This window comes from Periplaneta americana, chromosome 4, assembly GCF_040183065.1.
Source record: "Periplaneta americana isolate PAMFEO1 chromosome 4, P.americana_PAMFEO1_priV1, whole genome shotgun sequence".
Classification (NCBI taxonomy): domain Eukaryota; kingdom Metazoa; phylum Arthropoda; class Insecta; order Blattodea; family Blattidae; genus Periplaneta; species Periplaneta americana.
In genome coordinates this window covers 187,667,387-187,690,498 of record NC_091120.1, presented here as the reverse complement: position 1 = coordinate 187,690,498, position 23,112 = coordinate 187,667,387, and the positions used below count along the sequence as shown (strand labels likewise).

General features: G+C 34.0%; 1 protein-coding gene across 1 annotated transcript in view; it reads left to right on the top strand.

Annotated features, from left to right (window-relative positions):
- The window catches only part of LOC138698531 (organic cation transporter protein), a 125,917-nt gene extending 109,766 nt beyond the window's left edge, over positions 1-16,151 (top strand). The window contains exons 5-10 of the mRNA XM_069824528.1: positions 429-534; positions 856-968; positions 3,258-3,472; positions 4,934-5,109; positions 6,693-6,868; positions 15,132-16,151. Of these exons, the coding sequence (XP_069680629.1) occupies positions 429-534; positions 856-968; positions 3,258-3,472; positions 4,934-5,109; positions 6,693-6,868; positions 15,132-15,321 (976 nt within the window). The 3' untranslated portion in view covers positions 15,322-16,151. The remainder of the gene's footprint in view (positions 1-428; positions 535-855; positions 969-3,257; positions 3,473-4,933; positions 5,110-6,692; positions 6,869-15,131) is intronic.
- The last annotated feature ends 6,961 nt before the right edge of the window (positions 16,152-23,112 follow it).

Sequence of the window (23,112 nt, the reverse complement as noted above, 5' to 3'; positions counted from 1 at the left end):
AAAATATATTAATATTGATTATTATTAGTATTATTATTAACTTATTAAATTGTTTTATTAGTTGTGTTTATTATTAGTAATTGTCATTATTGAGTGTAATTAGTTACCACTGCCACCGGGTATATACCCATTTGCAGTATGAATAAACACATAGGCCTACACATACAGTACATACTTCGAGGTATCGAAAAATCGAGTTACAGAAGTTCGACTCTATTTTCTTTCGTTTTCATTTATTAACAAATTATCAAATTGAAGTAATTTCTCAACTCTTTGCGTATTACTGTATAATATAGAAGTTAGTAAAAGATCTCGTTTGTAAGATAACAAAAATTATAGGGACAACAAAATAATGTCACCTTTTCATTTTTTCCGCCGATGATATGTAATGTGTAACATGTTTAACAATGTTATTTCTTTATTTTCAGGTGGCTTGTATCTCAAGGAAAAGTGGATAAGGCCATCTGCATTATGAAAAAATTTGAAAAAATAAATCGCACCACTGTGGAACCACAAATTTACACCAAATTTAGCGTAAGTTATGTTTTTCTCACTAAAGAAATTTTGTATCTAAAGATTACGAAACGTTTAGAATTTATAATGAATTTAACAACTGTTTTCTCAAAAAAAAAGTCTTAAGACTATAAAGTTCAAATTGTAGGTAAGCCAAATTAAATATTTTCTTGCTGAAATACGAGTAGATAAATATGAATGAAAAAATATTTTGTTTATCAAATGGAACGTATATAAAATTGTCGACAATGGAATAAGTAATATAAGACCTACCCTCATGATTATTTGTTTTATTGTGTATATGTACCTACTTCAATAAAGACATTTTCTTTTGTATTGCAGGATAGCTGCCAAAAACTTCAAAAAGAAGAAGAAACAGACAGAGTGTACTCTGTTCTGGATCTATTCAAGACACCCCGCCTTCGAAACACAACTGTTCTTCTCATTGTAATCTGGCAAGTATCTCTAATATTATCTCACTGAGTTATGGAATAACAAATCAGAGCAAATTATCCAATAATTCATAGTTTAAAACGCTTTTCTGTCCTATTGAATCAGGAAAAGAATTAAATAAAAAGGCAAATTTATTTACGAGATATTTAATATATTAATAGTGAAATGTGAAAGTGTTAGATCCGTTCGGCTATTGATTTGTGGCTTGAAAGAATGTGTGTATTCTCCACGACAGGTTTCTATCCTGTCGATGGATAGTACAATTGTGGGGCTGCCATCTTGAAGTCTTCTGAGCAGGCTTAGAAATAGCATTACCCCTATTTAGGATTCAACAGTTTAACCTGCTATGACTTAGGCCTCATTGCATCGTTAGTGTAAAATAGGTTGTGCAACGAGAAGGTGAATATGAGGATTGGATAGGAGAGGCTGTTTGAGACACATTACGATATAACAACCACTTAAAATCCTTACAAAGACTTTTTTTCTAGGACAAAATCCCTTAAGAAGCAAGATCATAGTAGGAAACAAAGTATTACAACAGATAAATGTGTTTAGTTGTTTAAGATGCCAGTTATCATTAAGAAGATGAAAAAGAGTTTCATATTATAAATTTTCAACAAATAGTAGGAAGTTGAACCAAATTTTCAAACCAAACGAAGTTAAAAAAAAAAAAGACTCAACGTAGGCCTATATAAAACTACGACTGTATGACAGTGAAACCTGGACCCTTCGAAAAGAAAACCTATCAAGATTAAACACTGCAGAGATTAAATTTCTCACAAGAACCGCTGGAACTAAACTAAAACCAAAATTTAATTAAACTAATCTAAATGTAATTAAACCAAACAAAATTAATCTACAGTGAACTAAAATATTATTAATCTAAACTGAACCAAACTAAACTAATAAAAACTAAAATTAAACTAAACTAATTGTAAATGAAATTAAATTAAACTGAACTAAAACTAAACTAAATTAGATTGAACAAAAATCAAACTAAATGAAACTAACCTAAACAAAATAAACTAAATTAAACTAAAATTAAAATACCAGTATACTAAACTAAACTAAGACTAAATTAACTAAACTAAAGAAAATTAATCTACAATGAACTAAAATTATTAATGTAAACTGAAGTAAATTAAAATTAAACTAAACAAATCTGAAATTAAACTAAATTTATATAAAAGTAGCCTAAACTAATCAAAACTAAAATTAAGCTAAACTAAAACTAAACTAACTGTAACCAAAATTAAATTAAACTGAATTAAAACTAAACTAAACTGAACAAAACTCAAACTAAACGAAACTAACCTAAACTAAATATAGCTAAACTAAACTAAATTAAACTAAAATTAAAGTACCAATAAACGAAACTAAACTAAACTAAAATAAATTCAACTAAACTAAACAAAGTTAATCTACAATTAACTAAAATTATTAATCTTAACTGAACTAAACTAAAATTAACCTAAACAGCTAAAACTAAACTAAACGAAACTGAAATTAAATTAAACTAAATTAAAGGATAGCCTAAACTAAACTAATCAAAACTAAAATTAAGCTAAACTAACTGTAATTAAAATTAAATTAAATTGAGCTAAAACTAAACTAAACTAAATTGAACAAAAATCAAACTAAACGATACTAACCTAAACTAAATTAAACTAAAATTAAAGTACCAATAAACTAAACTAAAACTTAACTAAACTAAATTAAATTTAATTAAACTATACAAAATTAAGGGGGAAAGGAATTGGTCACCCTAACCCATTATCTCCTGGCCTAGTTGCCTCATAAGCGATGCCTTCAGACCTGTCTTCGGACAGTTGACTAAACAACAACAACAAAATTAAACTAAAATTAAAGTACCAATAAACTATACTAAATTTAACTAAACTAAACAAGGTTAATCTACAATGAACTAAAATTATTAATCTAAACTGAACTAAACTAAAATTAAACTAAACAAAACTGAAATTAAATTAAACTAAATTAAAGTAGCTTAAACTAACTGTAACTAAAATTAAATTAAACTGCACTAAAACTAAACTAAAGTGAACAGATATCAAACTAAACGAAATTAAACTAAACTAAATAAATTAAATTCAACTAAATTTAAAGTACCAGTAAACTATACTAAAACAAAAATTAAACTACACTAAACTAAACTGGTCAACCAAACTAGTGAATTAAACTAACTCTAAATGAATTCTCTCACTGCAGAAAGTGTCTACTTGTGTTTCTCACTGATATGTCATTATGTCTAAGCTAAATGTATCTTTTTGCAGGATGGCAATTTCTCTCTGCTTCGACGGTCACGTGAGGAATGTTGGAAGTCTGGGATTGGACTTGTTTGTGACATTCACGGTAGCGTGTGCCACTGAACTTCCAGCTGACACTGTTCTCACCATGGTGTTGGACAAGTGGGGCCGAAGATGGCTCGCATTTGGGTCCATGGCTTTGAGTGGATTCTTCAGTCTCTTGGCTACAGCTGTTCCAACTGGTAAGCATATTTAATTACTGCTGTAAGTAACCGTTTGTTAAATATTTTCAAAATAAATATCGGTATAGGTTTATTGGTATTCACGACAACTGTATCAGCCCACCTGGATTGCCTCACCAAGCGAGTACCCATGAGCCACCCCTGTAACAGGGTTCTACCCCATCATAGGAGGCCTTTGGCCAAAGTGAAATATCATGGCTAGCATTCATTCATAGGTTTACTTAGATACATTTGAAATTTAATTGATTTCTCTTCTTTCTTATTTCTTTTCTTAAAAAGTTGTTGGTATGAACTAAATAATCTGAAATGAAGGAAAACAAACCAAAATTTCGTAACAATATTAATGTTGTAGATAAATTTTGAGAAAGTATTAAGAAATTACACTGTTATAAAAGATCTAAAAGTGAAGAAGAATTTGTGTTCTCGACTATTTATAGGTTTTATCATTAGGGTTGTATCACCCAATTTCATTGTTTCTGTCAATTATACCATGTTGTTTAGGCTAGCCAGAGTTTCAGTAGCTCTTACACTGGAACTATTAATGAGATCATGTCAAAACTTTCTCTTCACAATAGAGACAGATACAAAAACTTAGCTGTCCATATTAAATGTAACAGTGTGAAAACTTACTTGGAATGTTGCATTAAGAAACATTTACACATCTTTGACAGAGTAGCTGAGTTGTTACCATCCGTGAATCACTACGACGTCATATGACATGAGTCAGCTGAGTAAGCACTATCTACTTAAATTCGGGCCTACTTAAATTTTTCTTGCTTCAAGCTTTATGGTTAGTATGGACAGCTCATTTTTTGTATTTGTCTATCTGCTGACGAGATCTAACTAATTACGTGCGAAATTTGAGGGAAGGTTTCGACATGAACTCATTAACAGTTTCCTTATTGTGTCTAATTTCTTGTTGAAACCAATGTCTGGAGGAAGAGAACTTTCGCTCTAATTTCCGGCAGCCAATCACGTTGCAGGTCGGCTACATTTAAACGTGTGCGTCTTGTGATTCGCTGATGAAGATGTTAAGCATTTCCTAAGGCTGGATAAATACTTATATATAATCGCCCGCCATTTTGGCTCTTTCGTTGGTGTTCGCAAAAAGCACCCGAGGACGTACCAGTATTGCCACTCAATTATTTGCTGAATTACAGTGCGTTTGATTTATTATCATAGGAGCTACGACATGATAATGTTCAACGGTGTGGCAAATAGATCCCTCGTCTGGTAGTTCGGCAACGAAAGAACAAAAGTGGCGAACGATACTACCTACTTAGACTTTATAGAGCCTTGACTTCCTAAGACGTAAGCAAAGAGAAGGAGTCAAGCCGAATAACAGCGTCGCGACTATACATATATTTTCAACTAACCAGTCTCAAATGCTTGTGGCACTCTGATTTTAAAGACAAAGACATTTTTTCTGCCTTAAATAAACACAAGACTTCAAAATTTCAGGAGCACCATCAGCTGCTCTTGCAATCATGGGTCGCTTCAGTGTGAACATTTCCTACAACATCGGACTGCAGTATGCAGCTGAAGTGCTGCCAACTGTCGTGCGGGCACAGGGTGTTGCTCTCATTCACATCATGGGCTATGTTGCCAGCATCCTTTCACCATTTGTAGTCTACTTGGTAAGTTCCGTAACTCATTTAGTTTACACAAATCATTTTCATTTTTTATTTTATAAATCTGACTTACATCGAGCTTATTACAACACAGAACATTTTTTTTAACGTTAAATGATACTACATATATTCATATACGAGGTCTCGCCGTCCTCATTGAATAAACAATAACTATGAGCAGCCATACTGTAAATATCTATTAATTTGAGAAAAATTCGTTCTGGCATCGAAAATCGAACTCGGGACCCCCCAGCTCTGCATGCTGAGCACTCTTTCTATCTGAGCTATACCGGGACACGATCCATGGTGCTGGCCGAACTCTTCTCATTCATATCATCAATAGCCTAACTACCTGCATTTTTAAGACATTCAAGCCATATACGATCCCAAATGCTACCGTCTGAACCAATTCCCTCGGTTTATTATTATAATAATTATTATTATTATTATTACTATTATTATTATTATTATTATTATTATTATTATTGCCAGCAATGACTGATCTTTTCCAAATCAATGCGGGCTAAAGCAAGGAGATGCACTATCACCTTTACTTTTTAACTTTGCTCTAGAATATGCAATTAGGAAAGTTCAGGATAACAGAGAGGGTTTGGAATTGAATGGGTTACATCAGCTTCTTGTCTATGCGGATGACTTGAATATGTTAGGAGAAAATTCACAAACGATTAGGGAAAACACGGAAATTTTACTTGAAGCAAGTAAAGAGATAGGTTTGGAAGTAAACCCCGAAAAGACGAAGTATGTGATTATGTCTCGTGACCAGAATATTGCATGAAACGGAAATATAAAAATTGGAGATTTATCTTTTGAAGAGGTGGAAAAATTCAAATATCTTGGAGCAACAGTAACAAACATAAATGACACTCGGGAGGAAATTAAAAGCAGAATAAATATGGGAAATGCGTGTTATTATTCAGTTGAGAAGCTTTTGTCTAGTCTGCTGTCAAAAAATCTGAAAGTTAGAATTTATAAAACAGGTATATTACCGGTTGTTCTGTATGGTTGTGAAACTTGGACTCTCACTTTGAGAGAGGAACAGAGATTAAGGGTGTTTGAGAATAAGGTTCTTAGAAAAGTATTTGGGGCTAAAAGGGATGACGTTACAGGAGAATGGAGGAAGTTACACAACGCAGAACTACACGCTTTGTATTCTTCACCTGACATAATTAGGAACATTAAATCCAGACGTTTGAGATGGGCAAGGCATGTAGCACGTATGGGCGAATCCAGATATGCATATAGAGTGTTAGTTGGGAGGCCGGAGGGAAAAAGACCTTTAGGGAGGCCGAGACGTAGATGAGAAGATAATATTAAAATGGATTTAAGGGAGGTGGGATATGATGGTATACAATGTATTAATCTTGCTCAGGATAGGGACCAATGGCGGGCTTATGTGAGGGCGGCAATGAACTTCCGGGTTCCTTAAAAGCCATTTGTAAGTAAGTAAGCAATGACTAATTCGTTGAAAAAATACCTGTGCAGCATTCAATTTTGATCTATTAAAATAAAATTCTGGAGTAGAAAGGAGCTGTGAATTAATGAAGCTTACAAAATTTTTCTGTCCTCAGAGCAACATCAGTCCCATTCTGCCACTACTAGTCCTAGGAACGATTGGTATTATTGGAGGATTTCTGGCCCTCTTCCTTCCAGAGACTCTAGACAAAGAACTGCCACAGACCCTACAGGATGGAGAGAACTTCGGCAAGGGTCAACAATTCCTGGACTTCCCATGCTGTGCCAAGAAGTAAGTACCCAAAATGTGATATGTCTTGTTCATGAATTCGAGAAATTCAGAGAAACGCCAAATTCAATTAAAATAGTGAGGTCGTCCATGAACGTAAATTAAAATATATATGCTCCTTCATACTACATTAAAGACTACAGAGCACAGTGGCGGCTGATTGACTGAGGCAAGTGAGGCCGGGCCTCAGTCACTTGGCTTAACAGAATTCAAATTTTGTGTTTTTATATAATGTATTAGTTATTTGAATGAAGCATCGCTGTAGAAGCATTTTAAAACTTTGTGATGTATATAGACCTGTTTTGCAGTAAAATTTACTCCTGAGGTCAGAATCGCTCGTGCCGGGTCTGGTTGTGATGTATATACACCTGTTTTGCAGTAAAATTTGTTCCTGAGGCCAGAATCGTTCGTGCCGGGTCTGTCTTCTGAATTTCCTGTATTTTCGCGGGGTTTGAGTTTGCGCTTAAAACGTTGTAGCTGAGGCACAATTCGTCTGGCCTGGTCAGGTTTCACTTCTCCCATCCATGGGCCGGCCTCAAGGGTAGAGTGGGGTGGGAATAGCAATGGTGACTTGTCTTCCTAAATAGGTCATAAATAACACAAATTCCAGCTCTTTGGCAGGCAGAGACCCACACTATTCCCTCCTTTTATGTCTCAGTTTATGACTTAAGCGAGGGTGTTGTACTATTGTACTTCGTAGTATAGTAGTGAATCTGGGCCAATGTTGTTATGTATTTCGGGAAAATATAAACAGAAACAAATGCGAGAAATAGTGCTGGTGCAGTTAATTCATTGTTAAAGTGTCCTTTTTTCGAGAAGAAATAATATTGAAAGAAAGGAAGTTTTAAATAAAGAGAGAGACTACCGAGATACCTACGACATCGGTGACAATTTTTCTGACAGATAATCTTAAAACGCGAGTTTCTATTGCATCCTGGTATGGGCAACATAAATGGTTAAGTGGTAATGTGGTGTAAAATAAACTTCTCTGTTGGCCTTGTTCGTTGCTGTCAAGGGAAAAAAATAATAAGAACAGAAAGGAGAGGATTTTCAACACATAATGTGGGTTGCTTCATCACACTGAAACAATCGCTGAAATTCACAGCATAACAGCTTATTTGGTGAGTGACATTATTTTTCATCAATAGTAGGCTAATAATAATAGACTAATAATAATAATAATAATAATAATAATAAAACAGTAATCATGATATTAATAATATAATAACAATAATAATTAATATCATAAACAAACATTTCCTATCGGAGGCACTTAAACTAGTTGCATCTGGCCTCACCGAGGATTTCGATCACCGGCCGCTACTGACAGAGTATCATTTAAAAATGATCTCGATGATGCCATAGCTCAGACAACAATAGTCGCAGAAATATTTCGTTTCCATAAAAATATTAATTTCTAAATACAAGGTTTTACGTGTCCGAGCTTTTGCCAGAACCCCTTCATTACATTTTAATTGTAATTATGCATTACTTTTTATTGATATGCAATTTTTTTAAACTAATTCCGGGTACCGGTACTTGACTTTTCGTCATTCACCCCATGAAGGCAGTTGTATAAACCAATTTACAAACAGAGTCGTTGCCCAGGGTGCGCCATAAGAGGCTAGTCTATGCTACATCCGCGATGAGATGAGATGATTTGTTGGGATGTCACAGGGAAACCGGAGCTTCCAGAGAAAACCCCTGTGTTACCTGGACCATGGGCTTGCCCAACACTAGTTATAAATCAGGGATACACCGGGGATCGAACCCGGGACTACAGGATTATAAACCCAGCGCTCTAGATTGTATTACCTCGACCATGAGCTTGTCCAACATAAATTATAAATTGGAGGTATACTGGGAATCGAACCCGTGTCCACAGGATTATAAATCCAGCGCTATAGATTCTAGACCATTGTGGTGGCTTAATATGCGAAGTTACACTGAAAAAACAACCGTAATGGAATTTTTAGGGCAAGACCGAATCCTATGGAAAGTTATTATAAATAATTAATTAATTGGACGAGTTAATACATTTAATTAGCTGGGATGCAATTGGACGGACTTACGCAACAGTAGACCAACCGACAATTTGAAAAAATTGAGATATTTACACAGATCTGTTGTTGGCTGGATTATTTAACTCGGAAAAAATCAAGAATTCAATACATGCATTTTGCTGCTATTTATAAGCAAAATTCTCTACGTATTACTCTGTGAAAAGATTTATTAAATCTACATACTTAGACTTCAACAAACAAAATTTGATAACACAATCTCAAGGGAAAAAATGGAACTCTCTGCATCATAATCCACAGTTGATTCCCGATTTACCACGCAAATCGTCTGTAGCTGCATTTAGATTGGCAACAGGCCATGACTGTTTGGCCAAGCATCTGCATAGAATTGGAATATATCAGTCCCCTAACTGCCCATTGTGCAACTCAAATCAAGAAATGGATTCAGAACATCTCAAAATCTGTGCGTCAGTGGCTAACCATGACAATATCTTTGAAAAATATTGGAGTGCAAGAGGTCAAATGACTTTATTGTCAAATGCCTGGCATTAGAAAACAACAACATGAGCAAAATTCGTTTATTACATGAAATGTATTATTTATTTATTTAATTACTTTGCTTTGCAATATTAAACCAACTGCTGGTCTGTTATTAAAAATCAGTTAGCTTTTTTTCTTATTATCTGTGCTATTTTTTTGTAATAGTATGCATGTTATAATACTTATTGCATTAAATGTTTAATGAAAAGCAGATTTATTTCAATGGTTAATACCTCGAAAACAGGTTTTTGGCGATTGGTTTCTTATTGCGTAACTCCGTCCAATTTATCTTATGTTAATGACGAAGATAAAACATTAAACATTTCTAAATTCATAAAACTCACAGGAGCAATTAATAATACATTTAAATCCTCTCAAACTCAAAGATACGGTATGCAAGAATCCGTATATATAAAACACTTGTACGACAAATATTGGCCTATGGCAGTTAGGCTTGGACTGTTAGGAAGGCTGACAAAAAAAGAGATTACAAACAGCAGAGATGACATTCATGAGAACTGTAGGAAGTTCGTTACTCGAACACCGGAGAAATGAGGACATTCTGGTAGAACTGGAAATTAATTCCATTGTCCAATATATCAACCAGTATAGGCTTCAATGGAAAGAACATGTGGAGAGGATGGCCAAAACAAATTTTGTCGTATGTTCCAAAAGGACACTGAAATTTGGAAAGACCTAAACAGCACTGGCCTGAGACCATAACTGCTCCACAAGGGTCTAATATTTGACAGTGAATTATGTTGCGTTAGTTTTGAAAAATCATGTACCATACATAGCAGAGTGCTGCATTGGAGTTAAATCGCTCGCTTGAACTCGGTTGAGTGTCGCACCCTCGAGTGAGATACGATCGGTCGTGATACACTCGTAATAAATAGAAGCACAGTACAAGGTCATCTCACCGACATGTCTTATCTTGTATGGAAGGCGACAGATAAGATACACATATGTTTTGCTCATACAGTAAAAATGAGGCTTTATTTTCTGCGTTTATGACAAACGTTTAGTGGAACAGTCTAATGGAACGTACGAAAACAGAAACATGAAGTTATAAATAAAATAGTATGAAAAACTTCGATATACTGTTATTATTGCTAATTAATAATTATTCAATATTTGATTTACCACATATATAATATGATAGGTCCATACATAGTGTTCCGCCTATATACTGCGACAATGTAGAAACGTTTTACAAAATATTATTGATATAGCAGTAGATTAATAACAATATTAGTACAGAGATAACGTCACGTCACAGAAAATATAATAAAACGAATAATCATGCTGCACAACTGTTACAGAGGCAAAGACTAATACACTAATTATTAGAGATTATTATTATTATTATTATTATTACTAGAAAACATGATACAGTTCTTGCATTATCGTGATTGTGTTCTCCGTTTATAATAATTACATTTACATCCAATAACATCTATCAGATGTGGCAAAAATAAAATCACTCCTGTGTGGGGGGGAAGAAAAAAAAAACATTTACCTACAACATTTATATTACATTTTAAAGCAAGTTTTCTAGTTGTACTATGGAGAGGTTAGTTAAACACTGCAAAATTTTGAAATGATAAACGTCTATGATGTTACTACACAATTCATCACTGTAACAAGAACGAATGTCTAAAGCTTGGCTTATACCGTTCGAGGATTTATCGCTCGTGACAATTTTACCCACCATGCATGTGCGCTACCTATCGGATTATGCTATGAACTACTTGGCGCTCGAGCGAAAACGTCCGATGCAGATCTCTGATACATAGAGTAACTAGGCAGTAAGTTCCGAAGTTAAAAAAGAGTAGACATTTTATTATTAAATGGAAATAAATAAATAAATTAGTATCAAGGCAACATTAATTAAATAAGTTATATTTTCACGCTGACATAAACTGGAGATATTCTATTAGTATTTCAAAACATTAGAAATGAATCCTATTTTAAAGTTAGCTATTCAAGGAATTTATTCCTCAGCTCTATCTCAACCAGATCTTTCATAATAAAATTGTTTCTTCTCTCGTTCACCACTTACTGAAGTGGATATGGATTTGTTGCATCATGTAAGTACTTATGACGTCATCTTACAGCACACACGGGCACTATAACAATGCTTCATCACTTATTCTTTGGTGGCATCTGTAATTGACTATTATAGCACAGTCATTTGTTACCCAGTACGTGCACATGATAAAGCTGATGTTTTTATAGTAATAGGTGCACTTTTTCCAGGAGGATTACAAGAACAAATTCAATATTGTATCTCGTAAATCAAATTTCACCTGCACAGTGTTATTTTCACAATATTTCTGCACGCAAATAAGTATTAATATGAAAAAATAAATAGGTGTTATATATAAATAGAAATCAAAAAGATGCAAATTGTTACTTGAGAATTAAGTAAATTTGAAATGAAATTAATCAGTAAGTCAACAAGACAAACAAGAAGAAATATTGAAGTAAATAAAAAAATAGACGAGAAGTGAAAAAATTTAATATAAAAACTGTGATCAGTGCTGTAGAGACAAAATGTATCTGAAACAAGAGTCAATAGTGCCAACTAAAATGCAAAAATGGAAAAACATAAATTAATACATTATGGGTGCTATTCATAGACATTTCGCAGCACGCGCTACGAGCGTACTAAGCTAGCCCCGGCTATCCACTGGTTACTAGTACAGAATTCAAATCATATCCTATCGCTAACACTGGCTTATGAATACGAAAATCGCTGATCTCCACCGGAAGCCCGCGCTAAAAATGTTTATGAATACGGCCCTATGAGATTAAAATATAATGGATCAGTACATGGAAGAACTGTGTAAAAAAACAGCCTATTGTAACTGAATGAAAAGAAGAAAAGAAGACAACAGGAAAACAAAAATAATTACTATAAAACTTTTAGATCGAGAACACTCCATTCATATAAAATAGTAATTTTCGAATCACAAATGCATTATTTGTAATGATAACAACTCCATCTTGTATACCACAAAACACTTAAAATGTACAGACTCTTGAATAACCATAAATAGAATTGACTCATACTGAGAAGCAAGGGAGCGAATTGAAGTCTTCCTATGCACTGGATACAACAACAGAATTGCAGGACGGATAATAATGACAAGAAATGATAAACCTTTAGGGAGAAAACTGTAGGGAAAGAGAATCAAGAAAATAATGAAAAAATACATGAGAACACAGGTTTTGTTGAATGGTGATTACGTAGTTTATTTCCATCTCTCTTTCTCTAGCTTCCCAATATAATTAGTGCTTCGATGTTCTTGTTCTTCCCATTATCGAGGTTTAGTTTGCTACAGAGGGAAAAATAGGGTTTTTTCAAAATTTCAACCTTATTACATATTGAGCAGTTTGTTATTGCTGTTAAGTTCAGTTTGTTCAGACGTTCTATGAGACATCATATCCTGTAAACAGTCGGAAATATGCTTACTGCTTGTCTTCGAGATTTTGTTAAAATCGATCTTTCTTATTGACTTTTTCATAAAGTTTGCCTTTTAGTTCTCCAGAGTTGTTGTTTATTTCCAGTCTTCTGTGTCCCTTATTAAATTGTATTCTGTTGGGAATTATACGATATGTTAAAGACAGGCTTTACCTTGACTAGGGAATATATATTATTTTAATGTACCGAAGTACATATGATATTTCCATGCAGATATTCTGCGTCATCATACGATGAAAGAGTAATGGAACGGAGAAAAATTCTCTCCAGCGCCGGGGTGAGTATCCGGTGTGGCTTAGTGGATAAAGCGTCAGCATGTAGAGCTGAAAACCCGGGTTCAAATCCCGGCGCCAGAGAGAATTTTTCTCCATTCCATTACTCTTTCATCGTATTGACTAGGGAAGCTTCTTTTAAGCCAATTTGTCAGCTTCTTCGTTGCCACATGGGATGGTATCCACTGAAAAATAATTTCGTTATTTCCTGATTTAATACTGGTGCTTTCGTAAAGTTCCCTTATATCTTGTAGGTTTTTTATGTTACGTTGTCATTGGATATGCTCTCTAATACTGCCTTGTAATCAACAGAAATACAATTTTTTTCTTTATATGTGGCCTGTATAAAACATTAAGCAGAGCAATTTTATTGCTATTAGTTCTCCATCAAAATTGTTTGCATATTTTCCCAAGGGTGTAGGTACATCAGAGGATTAATGAGAAAAGAAAAAAAGAAGTCAATACTTTTCATAAAAATGTTACGGAACTAAAATCGTCCTCCAGAGGCTTAAGGAGGGAAAGCTGGTGATCAACAAGATCTCCCAGCTAGGTCCAATGGACCCGTTGACCAACAGCAGGTGTGGTCCTCCAGGCATTCTGGGGGTTGTGTGTGGATGAAGTAGCCACCAAAACGTTAAAATATTGTGTTGTTCACTTAAATCGGCTACAACTTGCCATTTAACCTCATAATCCACAGTTAATTCCCGATTTACCACGAAAATCGTCTGTAGCTGCATTTAGATTGGCAACAGGCCATGACTGTTTGGCCAAACACCTGCATAGAATTGGAATATATCAGTCCCCTAACTGCCCATTGTGCAACTCAAACCAAGAAATGGATTCGGAACACCTCAAAATCTGTGCTTCAGTGGCTGACCATGATCAATCAATCAATCTTCTTAATGTATCCAGCTGTTTGCTGACAACATAAAGTCCACTGTAGTCTATTCAGTTGTTGTTTTTCACGAGAAATGAGGGGTATTTTGATCGGTGTTCATTATAGATGCCTGTTGCTAGTAGCCAGAGTTGGGATGTAGTCAATATATACTGCAGGGCTGTGTCTTCTGCAACTGGTATTGATGATTTTAATTGACTTCTTTTGTGGTTTATGGATGGACAGTATAGAAGAATGTGTTCCAGATCTTCATCATGATTATTACACCACAGACAAGTAGGATTATCAGAAATGTGAAATCGGTGTAGGTACAATTGTGGGTGACAATGTGACCTGTTCTGGCTCTTGTTAAAAATGTTTGAACATGTCTGGGCAAGTTTTTGTACATTTCCAGGTCATTTGGTTTCTTTTGTACAGACTGTAAAATTTTTCCTTTGTCAGAAGAGAGCCAATTGTTGATCCATAGGTTTGTAAAATGAGACTTTACTGAAGCAAAGGCACTGGATAGAGATATCACTTGAAGAGGTCTTGGTTGCATATATGTTGTGGCTGACCATGATAACATCTTTGAGAAATACTGGAGTGCAAGAGGTCAAATGACTTTATTGTCAAACGCCTGGCATTAGAAAACAACAACAACTTTTCATAAAAAAAATTAATGGAATACATTTTTGCTTATGATCTAAGACTTGAAACGCGACAAGTCAGGTGTTAAACACCGCAAATAACCTAAATTTAATTCCTTAGAGTAATAGACAAAGAAAAAATGAACACATACAGAAAGAACTTATACTTGAAGAGTTTAACACCAAAATCCAACAATAGAGAATATAAACTGAAACAACACATTTCAAGACTGCAGGGTAATAGATTGCAGAATTAAAACTCATAAGAGAGAAAATGGCTGGCCGTCCATAGAAGAAATGAGTATTGATCAGTATTAGAATCGAACAAATCTAAATGGAATATGATGATTGTTTACCTGACCTACTACACGAATTTGATGTAAATGCAGTAATTTGTTAATTAATTTATGTTACTTTCTTTGCAGGAGTGTAAGTGAAGAAGATCTGACAGAGATGAGAAGCAACTTCCAGAGAGGCAGCCTGCAAGCCGGCAGGGCGTCCTTCAGGGCTTCAGTCAGAGGAGAAATGTACAGATCCAGCATGCTGCAAAGATCAGTAAGGTCAAGAAGGTCGACCAGGCAGTCTGCCGAAATGCAAGCTGCTAGCATTGTCTGAACAGCATCCATACCAAACCCATTGCATCTCACCAGGGCTTTAGTATTGCAAATGCACGAATTATTAACAGAAAATAAACAATCCTTCTCAGTATTACGTTGTAGTCAGCGATCACGCTACTTGGAGTATTACATAATATGTTACTTTAACTGAAAAACAAAATGGTGATAGGAACAAAAGAATTAGTTACAAAAAATGCTTAAGATCTTTAAAATCACTCGAAAATAGAGGAACCATATTAACCAGTGACTTTTTGTCTAGACGTGAAATGAATAACGTATAAAGATCTGATCATCAGTGATTCTTGACTCCTACAAATAGCTGGAAACTAAAAAAAACAAAGAGGGAAATACCCTATATTGTTTATAAAATATTAATTCGTTATTTGCAGTATTAAACAGTGCCCAGATGCAATAAACTAGTCAGAAGATTTAATTCCAGTCATTCGGTTCATTTTATCCAAGTCATTATACATTTTCATCAATTGTTACCATCGCCCCTTACCTTGGCTCTGTCTATGCTCTTATGTTTATAATTTGTATCAGTTATTCCAGTATAATGCTTTGTGTATATCTTCATGCTAATATATTTGCAAAGGTTATTTTGTTAGATCGGCACTGGAAGAGTCTTTGATTAGGAAAAGAGAATGGATCAGGACATCACTATTGTAAGTCTGCTATATTCTAGAAACTAATTTCTGGTTAAATAATATCAAATCGAAATGTCCAAATCTTGGATTTAAAATATCGGCATCCTAATCAATTCAAATGAACAAAAAAGAAAATGTAAATTAATGTTAAAAAAATACATAATGAAATTTTAAAAAAGAATATTCTGCGACAAGATGTGGTAGCTATAAAAACGATAAAAATTTATTGAAAATAAATAATATACATTGAATATTATAAAGATGAATAGAGATGGTGATTGACGATGTTCAATGAAGATTTTAAAATGGTTGATGCAATTGTCTGAAGAGTCTTATCAGAAACCTTTAATTTTCTGAGGATCTCCAATGTAAATTTGGGAATTGTTCCTCGCGCACCAAACATAAGTCCAATGACATTCCAATCTTGAATATTGTATTTATGACTGAGATCATCACAGTATGGAAGGTAAATAGTGCGTTTCTCTTCATGCATCTGCTTTGGTTGATCTTCATTAATTTCGAACCTTACAGTGTGGTCAATATATTTATATTTATCAATTTACAGATCTTAACAATTGAAATCTCTATTCTTATCCCCTAAATCGACTTTGTCTAATTTTTCCAGCCTGATTTTTAAATTGTGTAATGGTAAGCCTACATAACCAAAAATGATTTTTACGACACAGACTCTGTTTAACATTTTTCCAGTAGAATTCCTCTTTGTTTTCATATACTCAAACATCATAAATTGTAGTATCTGTATCTCTCAATATAACATTTTTCGGCGATGTCTATAAAAAAGTATGTTGTACAACATACTAACTATACAAAACACCATGATCAGAAACATGCAAATAGTAGGTTAGTTTTACTACGCGTGTTTACGTTTTAGAAAATGATTAGGGATTTCTGGCTAATTTAACGCAATATATTTTTTCCCATAAGACAATGTAAAATAAACTCCTGGTTAAAATTGAAAGGGGCTTTAAGGAAATTCTAATGATTACGTGAAATGTCTACATTCCTATTAAAGTAATAAAATACAATATGTATTGTACTTACACAAACGGTTAGGGAAAACACGGAAATTTTACTTGAAGCAAGTAAAGCGATCGGTTTGGAAGTAAATCCCGAAAAGACAAAGTATATGATTATGTCTCGTGACGGGAATATTGTACGAAATGGAAATATAAATATTGGAGATTTATCCTTCGAAGAGGTGGAAAAATTCAAATATCTTGGAGCAACAGTAACAAATGTAAATGACACTCGGGAGGAAATTAAACGCAGAATAAATATGGGAAATGCCTGTTATTATTCGGTTGAGAAGCTCTTATCATCCAGTCTGCTGTCCAAAAATCTGAAAGTTAGAATTTATAAAACAGTTATATTACCGGTTGTTCTATATGGCTGTGAAACTTGGACTCTCACTCTGAGAGAGGAACATAGGTTAAGGGTGTTTGAGAATAAGGTGCTTAGGAAAATATTTGGGGCTAAGCGGGATGAAGTTACAGGAGAATGGAGAAAGTTACACAACACAGAACTGCACGCATTGTATTCTTCACCTGACATAATTAGGAACTTGAAATCCAGACGTTTGAGATGGGCAGGGCATGTAGCACGTATGGGCGAATCCAGAAATGCATATAGAGTGTTAGTTGGGAGACCGGAGGGAAAAAGACCTTTAGGGAGGCCGAGACGTAGATGGGAGGATAATATTAAAATGGATTTGAGGGAGGTGGGGTATGATGATAGAGACTGGATTAATCTTGCACAGGATAGGGACCGCTGGCGGGCTTATGTGAGGGCGGCAATGAACCTTCGGGTTCCTTAAAAGCCATTTGTAAGTAAGTAAGTAAGTATGTATTGTACTTTCTTCAATACTGTCGTCTATTTTATTTGATATAAATTTTGTATGTCCATTTAGCTTCGATGATGAAGCATTGCTGTCAGTCATTATGGTACCTTTTCAAGATAATGTAAAAACCCCCTCCATATAAGTGGACTCGTCCATGTAGCTTATACATATACTTACATGTATCCCTGTGCATGCCCTAATAATGGATTAGTCCAGGCTGTTGTGCTTATCTTATTGTGTGTTATGTAACCACATCCTATGAATGCCAAAGTTTACTTCAATATAGTAGGCCATGGATTACATATGAAAGTGACAGTAGTTTCCTGTTATCCACGGTACTATAAACCTTTCATGTCAAATCATTACCATATTTTACTTCTTGTAGATTGAGTAAAGATGTTTCACAACCAAAGTTTTCTTGTAAGATGTGGGACTGGAAATTATAAGTGATATTATGAGATAAATTTTTGTACTTCTTAAAGAGAAAAACGATTATTATTGTACTAGCTGTACCCGTACACTCCGCTGTAATTACATAATTAAAATAGGACATCTGGTCCAGGGAACATTCGTGTTTGATAGAAGGATAAATCGTTTAATATGTCACTTAATTTAAATTGTACTTAAATAATTAAAATGCGATCATTTGTAAATGAATATACACAATAGCCTATCAAGTTTTCTGTGCGTAAGAAGCTATTTTAATCTTACCTGTGCTCGATTCACTCAGAAGTTACTGTAATAACATTATAGCATTATGTCCATCTAGAGAAACTACACTTTCCAATGGTGAATTAATAATTAACTATACAAATCGGCTAATTTAGCTTCCGATATTACTTCATACAAACACAGAAACATTCTCTGTAGGCTATGTTTAATAGCTTTCGATTGTTGTTGTCCAAGGCCTCTTATAGACGAAGTCATTTGTTTTTATTTAATTGCAGCGCCTTAGATGGTGTTATTTTAATTTTAAAACTCATTTATCTCATTAAATATCAGTCCTATCAAAATTTTGCATAGTATAAAACTTATCGGAAATCATTTTTAAAAAAACTTTTGTCATGTAACATTGTCACAAAAATCAATAATAAGGGAGATATTTCGATTTATTTAATTCAAGCCCCTTTATAACCCCCCTTTTAAATAAAGTATTTTGAATGCCATACAGCCTAAAATATAAGTTATAACGAACTTAATTTATATTCCAATTTTCATATAAATCGGTTTAGCCATTATTGCGTGAAAAGATAACAAACATACAGACAGACAGACATACAAACAAAAATTAAAAAAAAAAAGCGATTTTCGGTTTCAGGATGGTTAATTATACATGTTAACACCAATTATTTTTGTAAAATCGAAAATTACCAGAAAAATTTTGGCTACAGATTTATTATTAGTATAGATGTAATCTCTGTTAAAAATTAAACCATTCATTCTGTTTTTCTCATCAAAGATCTTCTCATTGTGTTCTAAATGGAGAAATTTTCATGATTCAATGTACAGATGGAAGAACACAGTTTCTTTCGTGTTACTTAAGACAGGCTTAATTCCAGTACAGTTCTCCAATTGACACGTTATCAAGTTGCATTATTTTAAAGATTAAACTAGAGAAAACAGTGCCTTTAAATAATGAATTTGTCAATACAGCTATTGTTTGTTGTATAAATACTCAAGTATCAACAAAGCTGTGATAAATGTAACAGTGCAGATACGCAGAGAGCAAGGAGTTGGGGATGAGTTCCTATTTGCAGATATGTGATATACCTACTGTTCATATGTTGTGTTGTGATATAACTTCATGCTTTAGCCGTTACTTAAGGTACTTGTATGTAAATACTCAATAATCATTAATTTTATATTCTATTTAATGTAGTTCTACAGGGTCCTATATTTGAACCAGATGAATAAAAATTTGGTAATAAAAATTTAAATTATAATACAGTACACATATAGAGAATATATTGTCAATTTAAATTTTATAAATACTGTATTTAAATGATAGTTAATGACTTTAGATGTAGTACTGTATATGAAAATGTTATGTATTTATCTTGGTTCAGTTTCAATATGGATGCCTTATGTATATTAATACAAGAAATAAAATTCTTGTTTTCAAATATGTTTATGGTGTACAAAGTTTACAAAGTTGTGACTTATACTTCGATGTTATAAAAGTGTCCCCCTAATTTTCATCCTTATTCTTCTCCTTCCTTCATATTTTCCAAATCTTCTTGCCACATCATGTCACGAGTGAATAGGGATTATAAAGAATGGACACTTCGCGTCGATACCTTTGATGTAGCCGGACTGATTTCAATGACCTTCAAGCCAGCTAGAGCGTGAGATTCTGCTTTCTCCCTAGAGTTGGCGCTGACATCACACCAGCTAGCAGTCGACACAGTGGAAATATAACACATATAATTAATACATCTAGGTACATTATGTACTTAAATAAAATAAATTGGATCCATAAAATATAAATCCGTCATTAACTGTAATGTCTAGACTCTAGAGTTTCTTTATAATAAGAGTTGAGACGTTGACCCCCAACAACAATTAAAATATGTAATGATTTGATAGCACTGAAAATGGAAAAACAAAACTCTTATGGGAAGTAAAACCATATACCTATATTATATTATATAGTATACAAATATTAAACGAATTTGATACATAATTTTATAATGTATTATATTATTTTATAATATAATTTATTATATCTGAAATATAAACAATTATTATTACAACTAGTTCGTCACTGAGAAATAAAGAAAAGCTGTTAACTTGAATTTATTTGAAGCAAAGCGTTACTGGATTATGCAATAAGGTAGGCGATGTTTGAATCCTGTGTCTCAACTCTATTCTCAATTATTATCGTAGCCTATGCTCGATTACACTAACCTCTAGCGCTTGAAAGTAGAACTAAACGCTGGCACACAGAGAAACAAAACACAGGAAAATTCGCTCAGTGTCCATTCTTTATAATCCCTATTCGCTGATGTCACTCACAAAAACAAACAAATATTGTTGTTGTTTAGTCAACTGTCCAAAGACAGGTTTGAACCTCGTGACATCAATAAGTAGGGTTACCATCTGTCCTGCAAAAGAAGGACATGTTCTCTTTTTTTAAACATTTTATCCTGTCTGGCAGGTGTTAAAAAAAAAATTGAAATGTCCGGCATTTCGCATTTCAACTAGAATTAATATGAATATTTAATAATGTGCGATATTATGCACAGAATATCTAAACAAATGGTGAAAATCTATGAAAGAATTTAACTGCTTTCAATGGTAGAAGCTGGAGCACATAAAAAAACATAAAATATGATGAACTATTGACATGCATTAAATTGTTACACTCTAAAAATGTCACAATTCATGATTTTAAGCTATTTTATCAATTTTATTCTGCAATGTACAAAGATATGCCAATCAAGTTAATTTGGACAAAGATTTAAGTTTAGATAAACAATGGTGCAAATTCTTCAATTCCAATAGTTCTGCGAGCACTGAAACTTTCTCAGAACTCTTAAAAATATGTCAATTCTATTTATTTATCCCAAGTCACAATGGAAGTGCTGAGAGAGTATTTTCCCTGATATCTGCTCAATGGACAAAAGAACGAAATCGCATGCTAACGGAGACAGTCAGAGGTATCATCATGGTGAAATATAATTTCAAGGACATGTCCTGTGAACAGTTCCATAGTTATTTGTTACAAGATATCCTGTAAGTTTGTCCCTTCAGGCTCTTGTGCACAAAGTGGGCTCCACCGACAAGTAGGGTACAGATGTAATACTGATCCAGCAACTAGTGAGAAAACTAATTAAGTTGAGCCATTGTTTTTATCTTTAATTTTGTTCATATCAATTTTTAAGAAGTCCTCCTTTTTTCAGCAATGTCCTCTTATTTTAGATTCCATCTCCTCCTATAGAATAACAAATGAATGGATGAAAATATCGAACAGTAAGATACTGCTATAGTGATGGTTCATGTACAAACAACAAGAAGGCAGGTTTTGAGATATTTAGCAGAATTTTTGCAGCTTATACACCCTTGGAAAAATATGCAAGTAACTTCGATGGAGAACTAATAAAATAGCTGTACTTAAATTTTATACATGTCACATATAAAAAACCGTGAATCATCATCATCATCATCATCCTGTCAAGTACTAGTCCCAAAAGAACTGTTATGGCCTGAAAAAGCGATTTTCTTGCCATCTTTTCATGGGTCGACCAAGTGACCGTTTCCCATTTGGACGATACTTCATTACTGCCTTAGGGATCCTGGATGAAACCATTCTTGAGACGTGTTCCTTCCAGTTTAACTGATATCTGGAGATATAGTCCAGTATTGATGACACATTAAGTTCTTGAAGGATATCTTCATTTTTCTTTCCATCCCATTTAGTGTAGCCAGCTGTTCGGTGCATGAATCTCATCTCGCCAGCTGTTAGTCTGCTTTCATCTTTTGTCCTTATAGTCCACGCTTCACTCCCATAACATAGGACTGGTCGAGCTATTATTTGATAAAGACGAGTACGAGTTGATTTTTGTACTAATGAAGGTTTTAAAACTCTATTAATAATGCCTATTGATTTGTTGAATTTTACAATTTTCTCTGATAAATCCAAATTTTCAACAAAAGACGGTTTATATCCTAAATAATTAAACTCATTAACTCTTTCCAAAATTGTGTTATTTAAACAAATTTTGCTTGGTATTGGGTATTTACCACAAAAGGCCATTATGTTTGTTTATTATTTTATTTTATTGTGTTATTTTACGACGCTGTATCAACATCTAGGTTATTTAGCGTCTGAATGAAATGAAGGTGATAATGCCGGTGAAATGAGTCCGGGGTCCAGCACCGAAAGTTACCCAGCATTTGCTCGTATTGGATTGAGGGAAAACCCCGGAAAAAACCTCAACCAGGTAACTTCCCCTGACCGGGATTCGAACCCGGGCCACCTGGTTTCGCAGCCAGATGCGCTGACCGTTACTCCACAGGTGTGGACTTGTTTTGTTAATGGATATTTCCATTGAATATTTTTGAGCTATTAAATTTAAATTATGTACTGACCATTGCAAATCATCTTCAGATGTTGCCAGTAAAACAAGATCATCTCCAAACGTTATTACATCTAATTTTAAATTTCTGTTAACAGTGATATATCGGTGTTTTGTTTATCTAAAATCTTTCACAATGGCATTCACATAAACGTTAAAAAGCAGAGGAGAGGGGCCAAAGCCTTAAAAATCGTGAATATTGGACA